General features: G+C 37.2%; 1 protein-coding gene across 2 annotated transcripts in view; it reads left to right on the top strand.

The window, feature by feature from the left end:
• The window catches only part of LOC114252637 (transducin beta-like protein 2), an 85,606-nt gene that overhangs the window by 63,252 nt on the left and 5,458 nt on the right, over nucleotides 1-16,896 (top strand). For both annotated transcript variants that reach the window (XM_028187202.2, XM_089729180.1), the window contains 2 exons: nucleotides 9,757-10,129; nucleotides 14,297-14,482. In XM_028187202.2, the coding sequence (XP_028043003.2) occupies nucleotides 9,757-10,129; nucleotides 14,297-14,482 (559 nt within the window). The remainder of the gene's footprint in view (nucleotides 1-9,756; nucleotides 10,130-14,296; nucleotides 14,483-16,896) is intronic.

The following is a 16,896-nucleotide window of genomic DNA, read 5'->3' as shown; positions in this document are numbered from 1 at the left end:
ATAAGTATACGTCCGTCTGGTGTAGTGGTAAGTGACATGGTCACTACACTAGGGGGTCGCGGGTTCGAATCCCGCCAAGGGAAGATATTTGTATGATAAATATAAATGTCTTTTCCAGGGTTATGGATGTATATTAAATGTATGTATGTGTATAATAAAAATCTTACATTTATTTCCGATATCTGGTACCCGTAACACAAGTTCTTTACGAACTTATCACGGGACCAGTTAACGTGGCGTGATTGTTAGTAAAATATTTATATTTATTTATTTTATTTATATATAAGTTAAAATGAACGCGACTGAATCCGCGGACCACAGTATAATATATGTAATAAAATTCGATATCTTTGAACCTAATTTAAATTCTTGTTTAAGTCGTTAACCTTGACAGATTAACCCTCAACTTGAGTTGACATCATTTTCTAACTAGGAAACGTGTACAGGTGTGTGTCTAAGTGTATTGCTACATGAGCTAAATTCAATTGATTAATAATCTCTTTTTTATTTGGTTTATATTGAGTAATGATTTTTGGGATTTCAATAAATTTTCGTCAAATAAAAATATATAAATGTTTTTTTTTTATTGCTTAGTTGGGTGGACGAGCTCACAGCCCACCTGGTGTTAAGTGGTTACTGGAGCCCATAGACATCTACAACGTAAATGCGCCACCCACCTTGAGATATAAGTTCTAAAGGTCTCAGTATAGTTACAACGGCTACCCCACCCTTCGAACCGAAACGCATTACTGCTTCACGGCGGAAATAGGCGGGGTGGTGGTACCTACCCGTGCGGACTCCCAAGAGGTCCTACCACCAGTGATTACGCAAATTATAATTTTGCGGGTTTGATTTTTATTACACGATGTTATTCCTTCACCGTGGAAGTCAATCGTGAACATTTGTTGAGTACGTATTTCATTAGAAAAATTGGTACTCGCCTGCGGGATTCGAACACCGGTGCATCGCTACACACGAATGCACCGGACGTCTTATCCTTTAGGCCACGATGACTTTGTTGTTGATGTTTTTGAAATTGCTTTGTTTAACTTGTGGATTTGTTACAAAGCGAACATAAATATTTATAAAAGTAATGTAGTATCGTTCTTTCTGGGTTCTGTTTAGAATTTAACGATATTGCTATTTATTTAACGATATTAACAATTGTACTGTTTATGTCACAACTGTAATAATACAGCTGTGCTTAATGTTTAGCGTTGCTTTGTTGTTTCACTTCCTGATATAATAAAAATTAGAAACACTTAATGTTGCTGCTTCTTCGACCTTGTTAATTGTAAAAACACTTATGAATTAGAAACAGTTTATGATTTAACTCGTTTAGAAAAATGAAACACTAGGGGTGCTTGTACAAAATTAATTAAAATTTACAGAAGTTTTTTATTTATTTCACTGGGCCAGTGGACGAGCTAATAACCAGTAAATTTTAATTGGCTACTAAAGCTCACAGAAATCATAACAAAAATGTCCCCTTGAGGCGTGGCGTTGAGGTCTTGATTGTGTTTATAACGACTGTATCACTCTTCTTACAAATCTTTAAATTGCATCGCGGCAGAAATAGGTATAACACACACCGACACAAAAACCAAACAAACACACGACACACACACACACACACACACACACACAAAACATCACCTTCTTGACACACGTACGTAAAAGAAATTGGCTAGATTGATAAATTTGACTTTTTCTTAACATTTATTCCGTCGAAGTTGGTCGCTTATTATTTTATTATTATTACGAGACCGTTAGAACTCTCCAAATGACGTCACGAACTGTCGTCTTTGGTCAGAGACCGCGTCTCGAATTGAGACCAAGTAAATTTGCTTAAACTCAAACACGCAAGCTAAAGTCGAACGACATGCTTTTGTAATTTGTTTATTTTAGAAAACGCTTTTGATAAGTATTATGGAAGGATATCGCTTTTTTTTTAAATAATGGTTTTGGCTAATAATTGATCACTTAGGCAGCGGCTTGGCTCTGCCCCTGGCATTGCTGAAGTCCATGGGCGACGGTAACCACTCACCAGCAGGTGGGTCGTATGCTCGTCGTAAGAGCAATAAAAAAAAAATCGTCGGATATCGCAAATGCAATCTTTTAAACCTTGTTTCGAACAAGGAGGAAGAGAATTCTTCGTACTCGAATTATAGAGCCTAATGACGCGTGAGGAAAGTGCTACATTTGACTATGTAGGTACGTTTTACTTCTTGTCCGCCTAGCCGTTTAGTTGATCCAATTGAGTACGTATGTGTACATGGGCTTAATGCGTTTGTTAATCTAAGGTTCGCGAGCAAGAATAGGATGCCACTAATTTAAGTAAAACAAACCGCTTCCGTTTCAATTACTACAAATTATATGTATTAATTAAGTTTTTGGGGCACAACCTACAATCTAAAAGGAAAACCTTTAGTATTTTAATTAGATTTCAAGACATCGCTGACGAAGTTATTATAACACAGCCACAGAGATTTATTTACTGTGTGCTAATTTTGTTATTTTCTTTATGTTACAGTTCTCATGGTTTCGTTGAGATAAGGATAAGGAATATGTATCGTTATGTTTAAATTGGATTTAACAGATATAACGCATGTACCAAAACTACTGCACACTTGCAATTTGTTTAATTGAATTCTTCGGTTTTTATATCCATCTTCCCATATTCTGGACTACTTTATCGGTGATATGATCTGTGAAGACTTTTTTTTTTACCTAGCGAACTATTTAATTGATATTTTTATGATGTAAACTCACATAAATAAGAATAATTAAAATGAAACTCGCATCTTCCCTTACACATGAATACGTATACGCATGTTGCTTTCTCATGTTACCGGACACAATGAAAGTATATCCATCGCGATACCACGTTCACTTTCCAATCCGAAATCAAATTGCATAATGACATTAAAATCAACAATAAAGATTAAATGTATATAAACGTTGCGACACTTTCAGTATTATGAAATCTCTGTAACGTAAGCGATAATCTTTCGATAGGCACCGTTAAAATTGATGATGATCGATATTAATTTTATTGGTTTTCGTTGGCAGAAGAGCGTCTTTTCTATTTTCGCCCAAGGAATTAAGATTCACAATGCCTTGTCAAAGACATTTTGGAAGGAGTGAACTGTCATGAACAAATTTCCCCTCTCCTACAATTTTTTTTTATTGACCTTGTAGGCAGACGAGCTTACGGCCCACCTGGTGCTGAGTGGTTACCGTCGCCCATGGACTACAGCAATGCCAAGAGCAGAGCCAAGCCGCTGCCTACCGTAAATTCGTACCTACCGTTCAATGATTTGTATATACATGTGTTCAACCTCGAATCAGTAACCCCCGTCTATTTTGATAGCACGTTCAATACGTTGAACCACGAGCTTCAATTAAACATTGTAATGTATATTAATTAACATATCACGTACTTATCTTCGATCTTGTTTCGCGAGACCAAACGAACAAAGATCTTTGTATCCTTTGTTTTAAAATGCGCATGTTACTCTTGTATTCGTCACCTTATCATGTGACATACGAAATCTATTTATTTTGTTAACTTAAAATCGATACAAATAATTATATAGATTCGGTCATGAATTCGTTCGGATTGGGGTATCATTGTTTTGCTTATTTATGCTTATAATACTTTCACACTTTATACTTACATGTCAATAAACATTTTGAGAGTCCTTTATGTCTCAAGGTATCTGATGGCAATAATTTTCTGTAGATACCGCAATATAATTAAAATAATCGTTCACTTCTTGTCTAGATTTAAAATCGATAGTATGATTTCATTTCACGTTGACACACGCGTCTTTCATATCCCACTAAAAACTATACAAGTTTATGAAAAATAAACAAACATTTATTAACACGTTGACTGCCGTGTAGGTCACTGGTGTCCTACGCGGCTCACTGAAGTTATTATATCGATTTTTGTTATGTACTAAATTCTTCTTGTAGGTGTCCTACGCTTTCGGGTCCCCTCACATGTCGGCCTGGGGACCGGCGAAGGGGGCCTAAGAAGACGACGTGCAAGCTGCTCTGCACGCGTTTTATGCATGAGCATCCGGGTGATGGAAGGCCGGCTATCCTCAACCCACGCTGGTTCTGACCCAGCGGGGTATTCCGTAGGATAGACCATTCTAACCGGCGCCATCTAGGCGGGCTTCGGGTAGCCTGCCGACCGAGAGGGCTGGTGGTCGTGGCGCCGACGACCGCCAGTCCGGCGTCCCGAGGGGGAGGGTGATGGGAGAGATGTGCTCCGCACTAAACGCTTCACTTTCCCCCCTTTGCCTTTTCATGAGTTTTGTCTCATGCGAGGTTTGGACGTTGGTTGTTGAGAGACAGGAGGTTTTAGTCGGTTCGACTCCGACATGCCCCGCCCTCCATCCCCAGTGAAGGGCGGAAGTCCGGCGATTTCCTCCTGACAAAAAAAAAAAAAAAAAAAGGTGTCCTACGCGGCTCACTGAAGTTATTATATCGATTTATACTAAATTCTACTAAGTTCTTCTTGTAGGTGTCCTACGCGGCTCACTGAAGTAATTATATCGATTTTTGTTATGTACTAAATTCTTCTTGTAGGTGTCCTACGCGGCGCACTGAAGTAATTATATCGATTTTTGTTATGTACTAAATTCTTCTTGTATGTGTCCTACGCGGCTCACTGAAGTTATTATATCGATTTTTGTTATGTACTAAATTCTACTAAGCTAATGTACCTATATTTTAATCTTTTAAGTCAGTAAGAAAAAGATTCATTCTCAGTATCTACAGATTCGTCTTTCCCAGAGTCTACTAGACCGCGCTTTAATAAGATAATCCAAAACAGAAATCGATTAATTACGTCAACGTGTTAAAGATGTAAATTCTGTATCGGTTTTGTTTCATTGAACAAAAAGTACTTTGACGTCGTTTACGTTGCGGAAAACCTCAATAAAACACATGTTTTCCTTGTTTATGATTTTAAATCGAACACAAAAATCAATCCATGTCCCTTCCCTTCCGTAATATTAACAAATATTTATTCGTAAAACAAATATGGCTACGTACCAATATAGGAGACGCGAAGCGATCGTTTCGTGATTTTGTTTAAAATCACGACGACCTTGTGTGTTCGACAATGAACCTCGACAATGTTGTTGAGACAGCCATTGTCTTAACGAAAACGGGCTTATTCCGCATAAATACGATACGAGGATAACGCAGCGCGGGCTTAGACAGCGCTTTTAATTCTTTATTGCTGTTTGTGTTGTACCGTTAAGGGGTATTGTTACATATGAGTCGTCTATTATCAAAGGCGGCAATCTGTACATTTGGACAAAAAAATTTTATTGATATGTCAATACAGATTTATTTAAATATAATCGTCTCCTTCAAAGAATACGGTTCAAAACCTGCATTAAATAAAGGTTAATAGTTAACCTGTTATTTATCTAAGATGTCGTTCCGAAGAGTTTTGTGACTGCTAATGGAATACAAAGTCAATAATTCGTTTTTCTGATTTACCAATCATTGTCCAAAAGTCAGATTGCCGCCTTTGATAATAGTCGACTCATATATTCTTATTCTAATTTCATTCAGTCAGTTTTATATACAGTAATTTACCCAACCCGGCTCTTTGATAATATTGATGATGATGATAATTTAACGGCCGTCTGGTGTAGTGGTAAGTGACATGGTCACTACACAAGGGGGTCGCGGGTTCGAATCCCGCCAAGGGAAGATATTTGTATAATAAATATAAAATGTATTTTCCAGGGTTATAGATGTATATTAAATATATGTATGTGTATAATAAAAATCTTACATTTATTTCCGTTATCTGGTATCTGTAATTCTTTACGAGCTTAGCACGGGACCAGTTAACGTGGCGTGATTGATAGTATATATTCATTTATTATTTAATGTGTATTATAACAAATCACAAATCAGCATAGAATAGAGGAGGGAACGGCTTAAGTTCGAGGCTGTCGCCGGAATCTCCCTTATCTACCCGTATCTTTTGATGACGACTAGGCTATGTTCTGCTAGAGCCTATTACGGAATTTAAATTTTATAGATTCTACAATTAAATTTCTTAAGTCTGTATTTAAAATTCAAAATCAATAATTCGATCAACATTTTGAAAATTCGAATTTCAGATTCAAATATAATACAATAACAAAACATGAAGTTGCATTATAGGTATAGTGTTTTATATGTATTTATGATTAATAATAATAAAAACGGGAAGCTAATTTCCGTTTTGTCTTTTATCTTATACATATTATCATGATCATCTTCCTAGTCTACCTACGTCGACTTCTATAGGCATTAGTTAATAGGATATGTACCACCGCATTCGATGTGATTATGATGATCTCATATCAGGAAAGTCGAAACAGAATTCCGCACTGACTGACTTAAATTGATGGTTCTTTATTGTATATAGAAGAAAATATGTAATACAAAATTTAACACTATATGAGTTTTCTGCAGCAATCAAGAAAGCTATAGAGCGAAATTAATTATAAAAGTGGTTAACCTAACAGAATATAACATATTGTAACCAATATGTTTAATTTTATTAGGTACTTACTAGATGAGTCCCGCGATGTTACCCGCTGTTATTGTCGTACCGCGGGTGACGCTGTGGGGCGAAGCTATTCTAAAAAACGTAGCCTAAGTTACTCCTTATATCGTCAGCTACCTATCAGTGAAAGTCCCGTCAAAATCGGTCCAGCCGTTCCAGAGATTAGATTAAAATAGAGATTAGATTAAAAATTGTAAAAAATATTATTTTGGTGTATGTTCTGTATATATATTCATATGCATGTAGTAAAAAGCGGTTATTTCAATATTACAAACAGACACTCCAATTTTATTTATATGATGATGATGATGATGATGATGATGATGAACTATGAATGAATGAACGCTAAAAGTAAAATTACCTACCTCGCAAACACTTCATTCAGTACTGCATTCGTGAAAACCCTAATAAAATGTCTGGCTATTTTTTTTTTGCATGAATATGTGTTTGTCTGTTGACATAATTCGTCCAATTTGTACTAATTCAAAAAGTTACATGGAACTATCGCGTGCCTCTTTATCGTCAGCTGAATCTAAATTAACGAACCTCTTGTGTTTGACGTACTATAAACTCGCAGACATTTTCTTTTATTGTGTACTTTTTAAGTTTTTGTCAGTCATTGTTATGTTGCTGACATCGTCGCAAGATTTCGCCGATTGTAACACAGATACGGCTCTCTAATGATCGCAACGCTAATTTTTTTTTGTTATAATACGATTCCCATCACTATTGTTCGAGAAAGGAAACAGGTCGTTCATAACAAATATGTTTTTATTATTCCTCAATGAGCTCTTGTTTATAACACGGAAAAAATATTGAACAAGATTCATTTTTGTAATATCCGTCAATGTAAGACACAAAATGATAGAAGTCATTGATATAATTAGTTAATAAGTCTGTAATTTCCAGTGTCTTGATAGCTTAAATGATTATGAAGTCGTACCAAGCGACTTGAATTACAAAAAAAACATGGCTCTTGTTAATTTTTTTTGAAGTGGATGTTATTAAAGTGAATAGGGATGTCAACTCTAGTTTTTTTTGTTTTAAATTTAACTAAAGAGGAATGAGTAGACGAGAGCTTGGCTATCCTGGTTAATAATTGAAGACATGAGTGGATGAGGGGATATCATACAATTTGTTAATTTTGAGAAAACGGGCAACAAACTTTCGTTACTTGTACTTTTTCTTTGCACATAACTTCATCACATGCAATCTCTAAAAATAGCCTTTAACCCGGAGCTTTAAGGTATAATATGGCTTATAAGCACATAACACCTTCATTCAATTTCTTAAATTTTTGGAGCCCATAAACATCACGCAAATATTGCCTCTCAGACTTGAGATCAAATCTGTTTTATTGTGTAATGTCCCCATAGACACAGCCCACTGAGTTTCTCGCCGGATCTTCTCAGTGGGTCGCGTTTCCGATCCGGTGGTAGATTCTGCGAAGCACTACTCTTGCTAGGGTCAGTGTTAACAACTCTCCGGTTTGAGTCCCATGAGCTCACCTACACACGTTAGGGCGAAGCTGAAATAGCCTCTCAAGGCTATCAGCATAGGTAGGAAAAAAAAAGAAGTGTAATGCCTGTCCCTTTAAATGGCTTCTTCGCGACAAAAATAGTCATGATGGTACCTACCACTGCAGTATCACAATACGCCAATAGTTGCTTTGTTATGAAAATGTATTTATTCTTCGATTTAATTGATAAAATTATCACAGGATCCTTCATTGTTGAAGACGGTCATCAATAGGTGTTAAGTACGTATTTCCTTATAAAAAATAGTACCTGCGACATCTAAAACCATGTCATAGACCTATCCTGTACGAATACAGCGGGTGTATTTATCATTAAATTAAATTTAAAAATTGTCTTCCTAAATAGTTCAGTGTCAGCGAATCGACAATAACAAATTACATAAAATTATTATTAATGTCGCAATCTTACTATGTTCATCTCAAAAAAAAAAAACAATTATAATGGAAAAACACATCGAAATACAAGGGGGACATTGCATCATCTTCTCTCAAAAAGCATAATAAAATCGTAGTACAGCTCAGAGTTTACGATATAAGAACGATCCCTGCCCTGTCTCTGTACGGGTGTTCAACTTTATCAGAATGCGGGCAGACGATTAAAAAAAGACCTTCCACCGGAACAATGGCTCTTTGATATAGGTACATACTAGTGTAGTGAATACAGAGACGCACGCAGTTAGTTGTGTCATCATGTTAACGTAGTCCCCACTGCGAAGGCCCACCGATAAAGTAGTTTCGCGATAATTTTAATATGGCGCTCGCCGTTCAGACCGCTCTACCGATGTATGAACTCGTTGTAGCCTCGAAAATAATATTTTTAGACGCAGGAAGGTTCTCGGGTCGTTTTCCTCGTGCATGCCGTCTACATTAAACATGATGCACGTATGTTCGTCGGGAATATTTTGAATTATTCATTGAGTTTTGAACAATTCACGGAGCGCGCGCAACGCAATTCCTCATTCGAACATCTATCTCTACCTTTATAGTTTATTAAGGCTGTTCAACTAATTCTCTCCACTATAAATCTTTATTATTAGTTGAAGTTTGTAGAAACCGTTTTTTTGTTGTTGCTGTAGTATTAATGTATATATTAAGTATATGTCAATTTACGACACCAATCATGGCAGTTCCTTTATTATTCACACGTTGATACCATACAAGATTAAATCAATCAACTTCGAATTATAATAAAATATATTTACTGATTATAACATACGATTAATTATTTGGCAGTTTTTGTTGCCGTTGAAGACAGATGAGCATTTATTTGCTGGTTTGTGGTTCCCGTCGATGGACATCGACATTGATAGCGACACAACCAAGCAGCTGGTTATCAGACAGAATTAGTTTCAAACCTCGTTTAAAGGATGAGATGTCGGGCATTCAGAAAAAATTGCAAAAAGGTACCTACTCCACTCCAAATCTGGGTGGGACGTGACAGAAATGTCTTTGGAAACACACTAATGAATCCAATGATTCCGGGTAATGAGAATGAACTCTGCTTCGGTGGCGGGTGGTCCGATAATAAGAAAGAGATGACATCATTTTTGCAATTCGTTTAACTATAGGTACCTTTGCTTACTGCGCACAAATATGCGTTAGATAAAAACAATAATTATCGTTACAGGTCCACGCAGATGATGTAATAGGATTCGATATATCGAGTAATGGGAAATTCATGATGTCGTGCTCATCAAAGACAGATTTGGTGATATGGGACCTTAAAGGGCAACAGCTTGAGAAGCTAGACACGTATCTGATGAGCACCCACGCCGCCAAGATATCGCCCTGTGGCCGTTTCGTCGTCGCCACCGGTTTCTCGCCAGACGTTAAAGTAATGGAAGTGTGTTTTACGAAAACTGGAGAATTCAAACAGGTGGCAAAGGCTTACGAGCTTACGGGACATTCGTCGGGTATATACGACGTGGCTTTCGATGTTGACACGTCACACATCGCAACAATATCCAAAGACGGCACGTGGAAGCTATACCACACAAAGAGTGAGTACCTACGAACCAAATTTTATCGGTTGTTCCGCGATGGATTAATGATTCACAATAATATAATTAATAAGCGAAGATGAACTATGTACCGTTATTGAGGCTTGGACGTGATCGTAAGAATGTAAAAAAGTAGGTTTACGACTTGTGACGTCACCTTTAAATGTAAAGTATGGCCGTATGTGTGTTCTTTATCACGTTATTAATTGCGCAGAATTCTTTATGAGGAGAAACAAAGTGTTCTCACTAGTTGAATGACTCATTATAACCCAAGCAAAAGCTTTAGTGATTTATAATTGTCGAAGCTGCTAAAATTATATTTATATTTATTTAATGATACATCATTTTATTCAATCGTCGAAAAGTGAATTTGACAAATGTATATTAAGCGTCGAAATTTTCAAAACCAAATTTCGAAAGTTTCTTCTATTTTTAAATTTCAAACGCCATGTTGCAGCCCAACTGAGTTTATTTTAATTAGACGTGAGTTTAAACAATAAATTAAAATGAATATGTACATGACAGAATTCGTATTAAGCACGAGCATCTCCAGTTCCGAGTAACGGACGAGGTAGTATCCAATTATTTTGTTGCAACAAACGTAAACGAGAAAAATTGCGCTTAGTGCGAGTTTCTTAACGTTCTCGATAACGTAAAAGTTCATCCAATTTTGTATGCAGTTGAAACAGCGCCCCTAGCGGCAAACGTACGCAAACGATCCCATTCCATACAAATCGTCTTCTCACAATAAAACTGTATAATCTCAAAACTTACTAATTTTACAGGAGGGTCTTTTAAAGGTTTAACATGTAATATTTTTAATATTAATCATATTTGCAACATTTTTTTTTTACCAATTACATTATCTGTCTTTTAAAGTAAGATAAAATTATGTATTAATTTTGTTAATAGTAGGTAGTCAAAACATAGGTAAACTAAAAAAAAACTGAAACTAAACTACGCTCTTTTGACAGTATTTATGAGAAAAATACTGGTGATACCAAATGTTTACGCATGTTAACTCAATTTCGAATATTTTTGGAAATTGTACACTTTTAATGCGAAGAGACGAAATATGAGTTAACTTTTACGCTATCGAGAACGTCAAAAAACTCGCACTAAGCACACTGCACGTGTGATGTTTGCCGAGCGCAAAGCTAGCGCATCGGCCACATACTCCGAGCGGTGTTACGTTACATTATAAGCTGTGAACAAACAAATAACAAATGTGTTACGCAACATCTCGGGTATCATTACAATCCATAATACATGAACGAAAATATTTTGATACGTAACGAATTGCGTTAATCGATGCTGTTTCACAAACAGAAGTGTTTGCGTTCTAGTTTTGTTTTGTTTTTTTTTTGTTTTTGAAGTTATATTGAAGTTATACTTCTTTAGGCGCGTTATGAAAAATTGATGAGAGTGATATTTTACGATGCGCGCGCAACGTGACTCAAAATAAACAGAATGAAGTTGCCCACTAAATCGCTCATTACAATACGACCGACGTAACTTGGCGAGTCTGAATATAGCCGCAGGTGAACTTTCCGAACCGTACCGAGAATTACCGAATTTATACGATGTCAAGAAAAGAGATGTCCAATATGCGTGTTTGAGGATGTTGTTTAATCGTTTTTTTTTCAAATTGATTAAAATTTAAATAAATAAAAAAAGAAATAAATTTAATAAAAATAAAGTAGGTATAACTTCTTACGCGCGTACATAAGTACACGCACCCTTTTTTTTTGAACTTGTTCGAATTTTGAATACATATATAGATTTGATGATGTAATTCAAGTTTTCTTGAATCGACATTTTAAATTACTTAATAGGGAAAATACCTTTGATATATCAAAACGACTACGACAGACGCTCTCCGGACTTACCCGTTGATAATAATGAATATTTGTGACGTGTTTTATAGAATTTAAATTCTAATCACTTTTTTCATTAGAACATGTTTTCTGTTAAGGTACAGATGTAATTTTTTTCTTCTTTTTATTGCTTAGATGTGTGGACGAGCTCACAGCCCACCTGGTGTTAAGTGGTTACTGGAGCCCATACACATCTACAGCGTAAATGCGCCACACACCTTGAGATATAAGTTCTAAGATCTCAGTATAGTTACAACGGCTGCCCCACCCTTCAAACCGAAACGCATTATTGCTTCACGGCAGAAATAGGCGGGGCGGTGGTACCTACCCGTGCGGACTCACAAGAGGTCCTACCACCAGTAATTGATCTCTGTCGTTTAAAATAATTGATTTCAAGGTACTTTTAAGGTTTTACGATATTTGAATGAAAACATTCAAGTTCTCAATTATTCCTCTGTTTTTCATAACTTACCCGACATATACGAGAGGAGATCAACTTGGGAACCAGTATCTTATACATATATACCGACTCCGATACGGGATTAAACCCGGAGCTCTTGACATGGGCATGACATGGGCAGTCAAGGTCCACTAACCAAAAATATCAACTTTTTTTTCTTGCTTAGATGGGTGGACGATCTCACAGCCCACCTGATGTTAAGTGGTTATTGGAGCCCATAGACATACGATGTAGACGCGCCACCCACCTTGAGATATAAGTTCTAAGGTCTCAAGTATAGTTACAACGGCTGCCCCACCCTTCAAACCGAAACGTATTACTGCGTCACGGCAGAAACAGGCAGGGTGGTGGTAACCTACCCGCGCGGACTCACAAGAGGTCCTACCACAACTAGACGATATTTCTACTATTGTGTAAAACTGAAAATGATGTGAATGGTATCAATGAAAATCTTAATAAAACCAATTGTGCAATTGAAGATGACACTAGTATTTTTTGTACACAAAATTACTATCATTATTATTAGAGAATAGCATTTTGGAACTTATCAAACAATACTTGATTAGTTATTTTTATCCAATTCAAAATACATATACGTTTTTTAAATATTAAATCACTTAACACCAGGTGGACTGTGAGCTCGTCCACCCATCTAAGCAGTAAAAAAAATTTAAAAAAAAACATATTGACAGAATCGATCTCCTGTTCGAATTATGCTAGCAATGGAACGTCGAAGTAAACAAATTTTTTACGAGTCATTAAGAATTCATACGTGATTAAATATTTAATAAAACTCGATACATGAATATTTAGTCATGTAAATCGCATGCTCAGAAAAAAAACTGTGTTTGCTATTCAATAAAACGTTACCGGCAAGGAGCAACACCTGTTTTACTATAATGATAATCCTGTAATAATATATCGATAGGAAATTTGACTGCCCGTACTTATACTATACTGTATTGAGTCCGTATTGTCGGTCGGGAATGTGGGAAGCCCACACACAGTGTGTTTCACATTCGTGAGGTGACACCGCTTAATTTATATTTTTAGTCACGATAAAATTACAAATTGCATTATTGGAGTGTCATTATCGAAGAGAAAAATTAAGACTTACTAAAATCGTTGTGATTTGAATCTCCATGTAACGAAAAAGACAACTCGAAAAAGAGACAAACAGTACTAACTATAGAGCTTAAGCTTGCTATAGAATGAGACCAAACGCTTCTGTAAAATTCACTTGAACCCGTGTCATTCCCGATCCTGCGGACAGAATGGAAAGCAGTCGACGTCGCCCAAAACACGTCATCTCGGATCTTCCCGATCCACTAACGGTGCTTCTAGGTACTTCAAGCACCGGTCACCGTCCTCGTCCAACCCGTCGCTTGCGACGAAGGGCTCGACGAGTAAATTAACTCTCAGACACAGCCCACTGAGTTTCTCGCCGGATCTTTTCAGTGGGTCGCGTTTCCGATCCGGTGGTAGATTCTGCGAAGCACGGCTCTTGCTAGGGTTCGTGTTAGCATCGTCGTCATATTTGAGCCCCGTGAGCTCACCTACTAGCCACGATTACGCTGAAATAGCCTCTCAAGGCTATCAGCTTAGGGAGGAAAAAAAAAGAAAAAAAAAAGAACCCGTGTGAATTGCACGTTTTTTCTTAAATTACATTTTTAATGCAAACAGTACTAACTATAGAGGTTAAGCTTGCTATAGAATGAGACAAAACACTTCTGTAAAATTCACTTGAACCCGTATGAATTGCACGTTTTTTCTTAAATTACAATACACATGAATACCCGTTCTAGTATTAAACCAATTTTGTATCCGCAGTCGATTACGTCAGAGGTGAATCTCCCCACGTTTTGGAGACGGGGAAATACACGCAGACCGCAAATGCACCTCGCATCGCGCTATCGCCCAACGCCGAAGTCCTGGCCGTGTCTGTTGATTCTTCAATAGAATTCTACGACACGTATACAGGGATATTATACGACACCGTGGAAAATGTTTACACAGGTATGTAATTTTCTAGAATAGAAAATCATTAGCAAAAAGTTAAGGTCGAGTGTGCTTAGTGCGAGTTTCTTAACGTTCTCGATAGCGTAAAAGTTAACCCAATTTTGTATGCAGTTGGAACAGCGCCCCTAACGGCAAACGTACGCAAACGATCCCATTCCATACGAATATGAGCTAACTTTAACGCTATCGAAAACGTTAAAAAACTCACACTAAGCAAAGAACAAGAGCGTTATAACAGACGGCGTTATCGCTTAAAGCTATGTCTTCCGGACAATCTTGTACATACATATTGTGTATGCGATTCGTGATTTTCTATATAAGCCATGTAGAACCCGTCGCTTGCGACGAAGGGCTCGACGAGTAAATTAACCCTCAGATACAGCCCACTGAGTTTCTCGCCGGATCTTCTCAGTGGGTCGCGTTTCCGATCCGGTGGTACATTCTGCGAAGCACGGCTCTTGCTAGGGTTCGTGTTAGCAATGTCGTCATGTTTGAGCCCCGTGAGCTCACCTACTAGTTAAGGTTACGCTGGAATAGCCTCTCAAGGCTACCAACTTAGGTAGGATAAAAAAAGGTGGGAATATGTCAAAAATAAAGTAAGTATTTTCAAATTTTTTTCTTTCGATTCGTAGATATAATAAAAACTACTTCTACAGTTTAATCTCGGCTTTGCTGTTTTCATTTTATGATAATAATATATTACCCGACATCTCGAATATTCGAATAATCACAATTTCCGTGTACACGGACGACTGAGGTGTTGTACGTCGACATTTCAATATTTTTCTATATAAAATATTTCTTGCATAATATATTCTATTTAGAGTTTCTATAGCTTTTTGTTAGTTAGTTTTTTTGCCTGGTGGTAGGACCTCTTGTGATTCCGCATGGGTAGGTACTACCACCCTGCTTATTTCTGCCGTGAAGCAGTAATGCGTTTCGGTTTGAAGGGTGGGGCAGCCGTTGTAACTATACTGAGACCTTAGAACTCATATCTCAAGGTGGGTGGCGGCATTTACGTTGTAGATTTCTATGTGCTCCGTAACCACTTAACATCAGATAGGCTGTGAACTCGTCCATCCATATACGCAATAAAATATATATATATCTTCGTAAATGAGCAGCGGATCTCTCTATCTCCCTGAAGTTAGTGTTTACCAGCGCTCCTTTACATATTTGCTTAGTAACCATAAACACGTACCTATAGGTTGGATTTGCATTGGCATAGCCGCATCGCTCGATACGAATACATTCTACGTCTTATTCTTTAAACCATTGGCATGTGGAACTGTGTAAGGCGTCTTTAGCCAACCGACGGTCTACCGCGAAATTGGCTTCATACTTTATTTAATATAACACAAGAAGCTACAGAAATACTTCTACACCGCTCCACGTGCGACATGACCCGAAGGTCTATTTTAGGTCCATATAATGTAACTGTTCTCAATACGTCATTCGACTATTAATGGTTATAGTTCGCGTGGAGTTGTTCTGGTTGCTGCCAATGTTATGTCTATTTCGGTTCCAAAACTGTGCTTACACAAAGCACGGTTTTGACGCTTAGAAATAATAACAATATGTATTTCACTTAAGGGCAAGAACGAATGCCGTGTGAGCTATTGTTCATTTAATATTAGACCCGATAGACGTTCTATTCAAACCTTAACATATTCCTTTTAAATTATTAGGGTAACTTGTTAAAATATGTGCTTCCTAAATTTTAGTTAGGTTTTTTTACGAACATAAAATGAAATGGACAGACAGGACCAGCTCTTTTTAAGATACCCACTTACCAAGGAACCACATTGAATCTTTGATTTATCTAGATTGTTAAGGATCGACAGTCATGCTGATCAACTGTGTGGATCTAGGCAATCTAAAATACCACATCTAGTTCGTTTTGTGATTTGACTGGTGGTAGGACCTTTAGTGAGTCCGCGCGGGTGGATACCACCACCCTGCCTATTTCTACCGTGAAGCAGTAATGCGTTTCGGTCTGAAGTGTGGGGCAACGGTTGTAACTATACTGAGACCTTAGAACTTATATCTCAAGGTGGGTGGCGCATTTACGTAGTAGATATCTATGGGCTCCGGTAACCACTTAACACCAGGTGGGCTGTGAGCTCGTCCACCCATCTAAGCAATAAAAAAAAACATGAAATGGACAAATAGGACCAGTTTTTTTCAAGGTACCCACTTACTTACCAAGGAACTGCATTGAATCTTTGATTTATCTAGATTGTTAATATTCGACAGTCATGCTGATCAACTGTAGCAACTAGGCAATATATAAAATACCACATCTAGTTCGTTTTGTGATCAGACAGCGTCTTCTTTGAATACTAAAGTCTATAAATGACGTCGTAAATCGCCCTATCCATTGAAACATGAGGTCGCAGTTTCAAATGTAA

Source organism: Bombyx mandarina, chromosome 08 (genome assembly GCF_030267445.1).
Source record: "Bombyx mandarina strain Sakado chromosome 08, ASM3026744v2".
In the NCBI taxonomy this organism is placed as follows: Eukaryota; Metazoa; Arthropoda; class Insecta; order Lepidoptera; family Bombycidae; genus Bombyx; species Bombyx mandarina.
The sequence above is the reverse complement of the archived record's forward strand: the minus strand, read 5'-3'. Positions and strand labels throughout refer to the sequence as shown.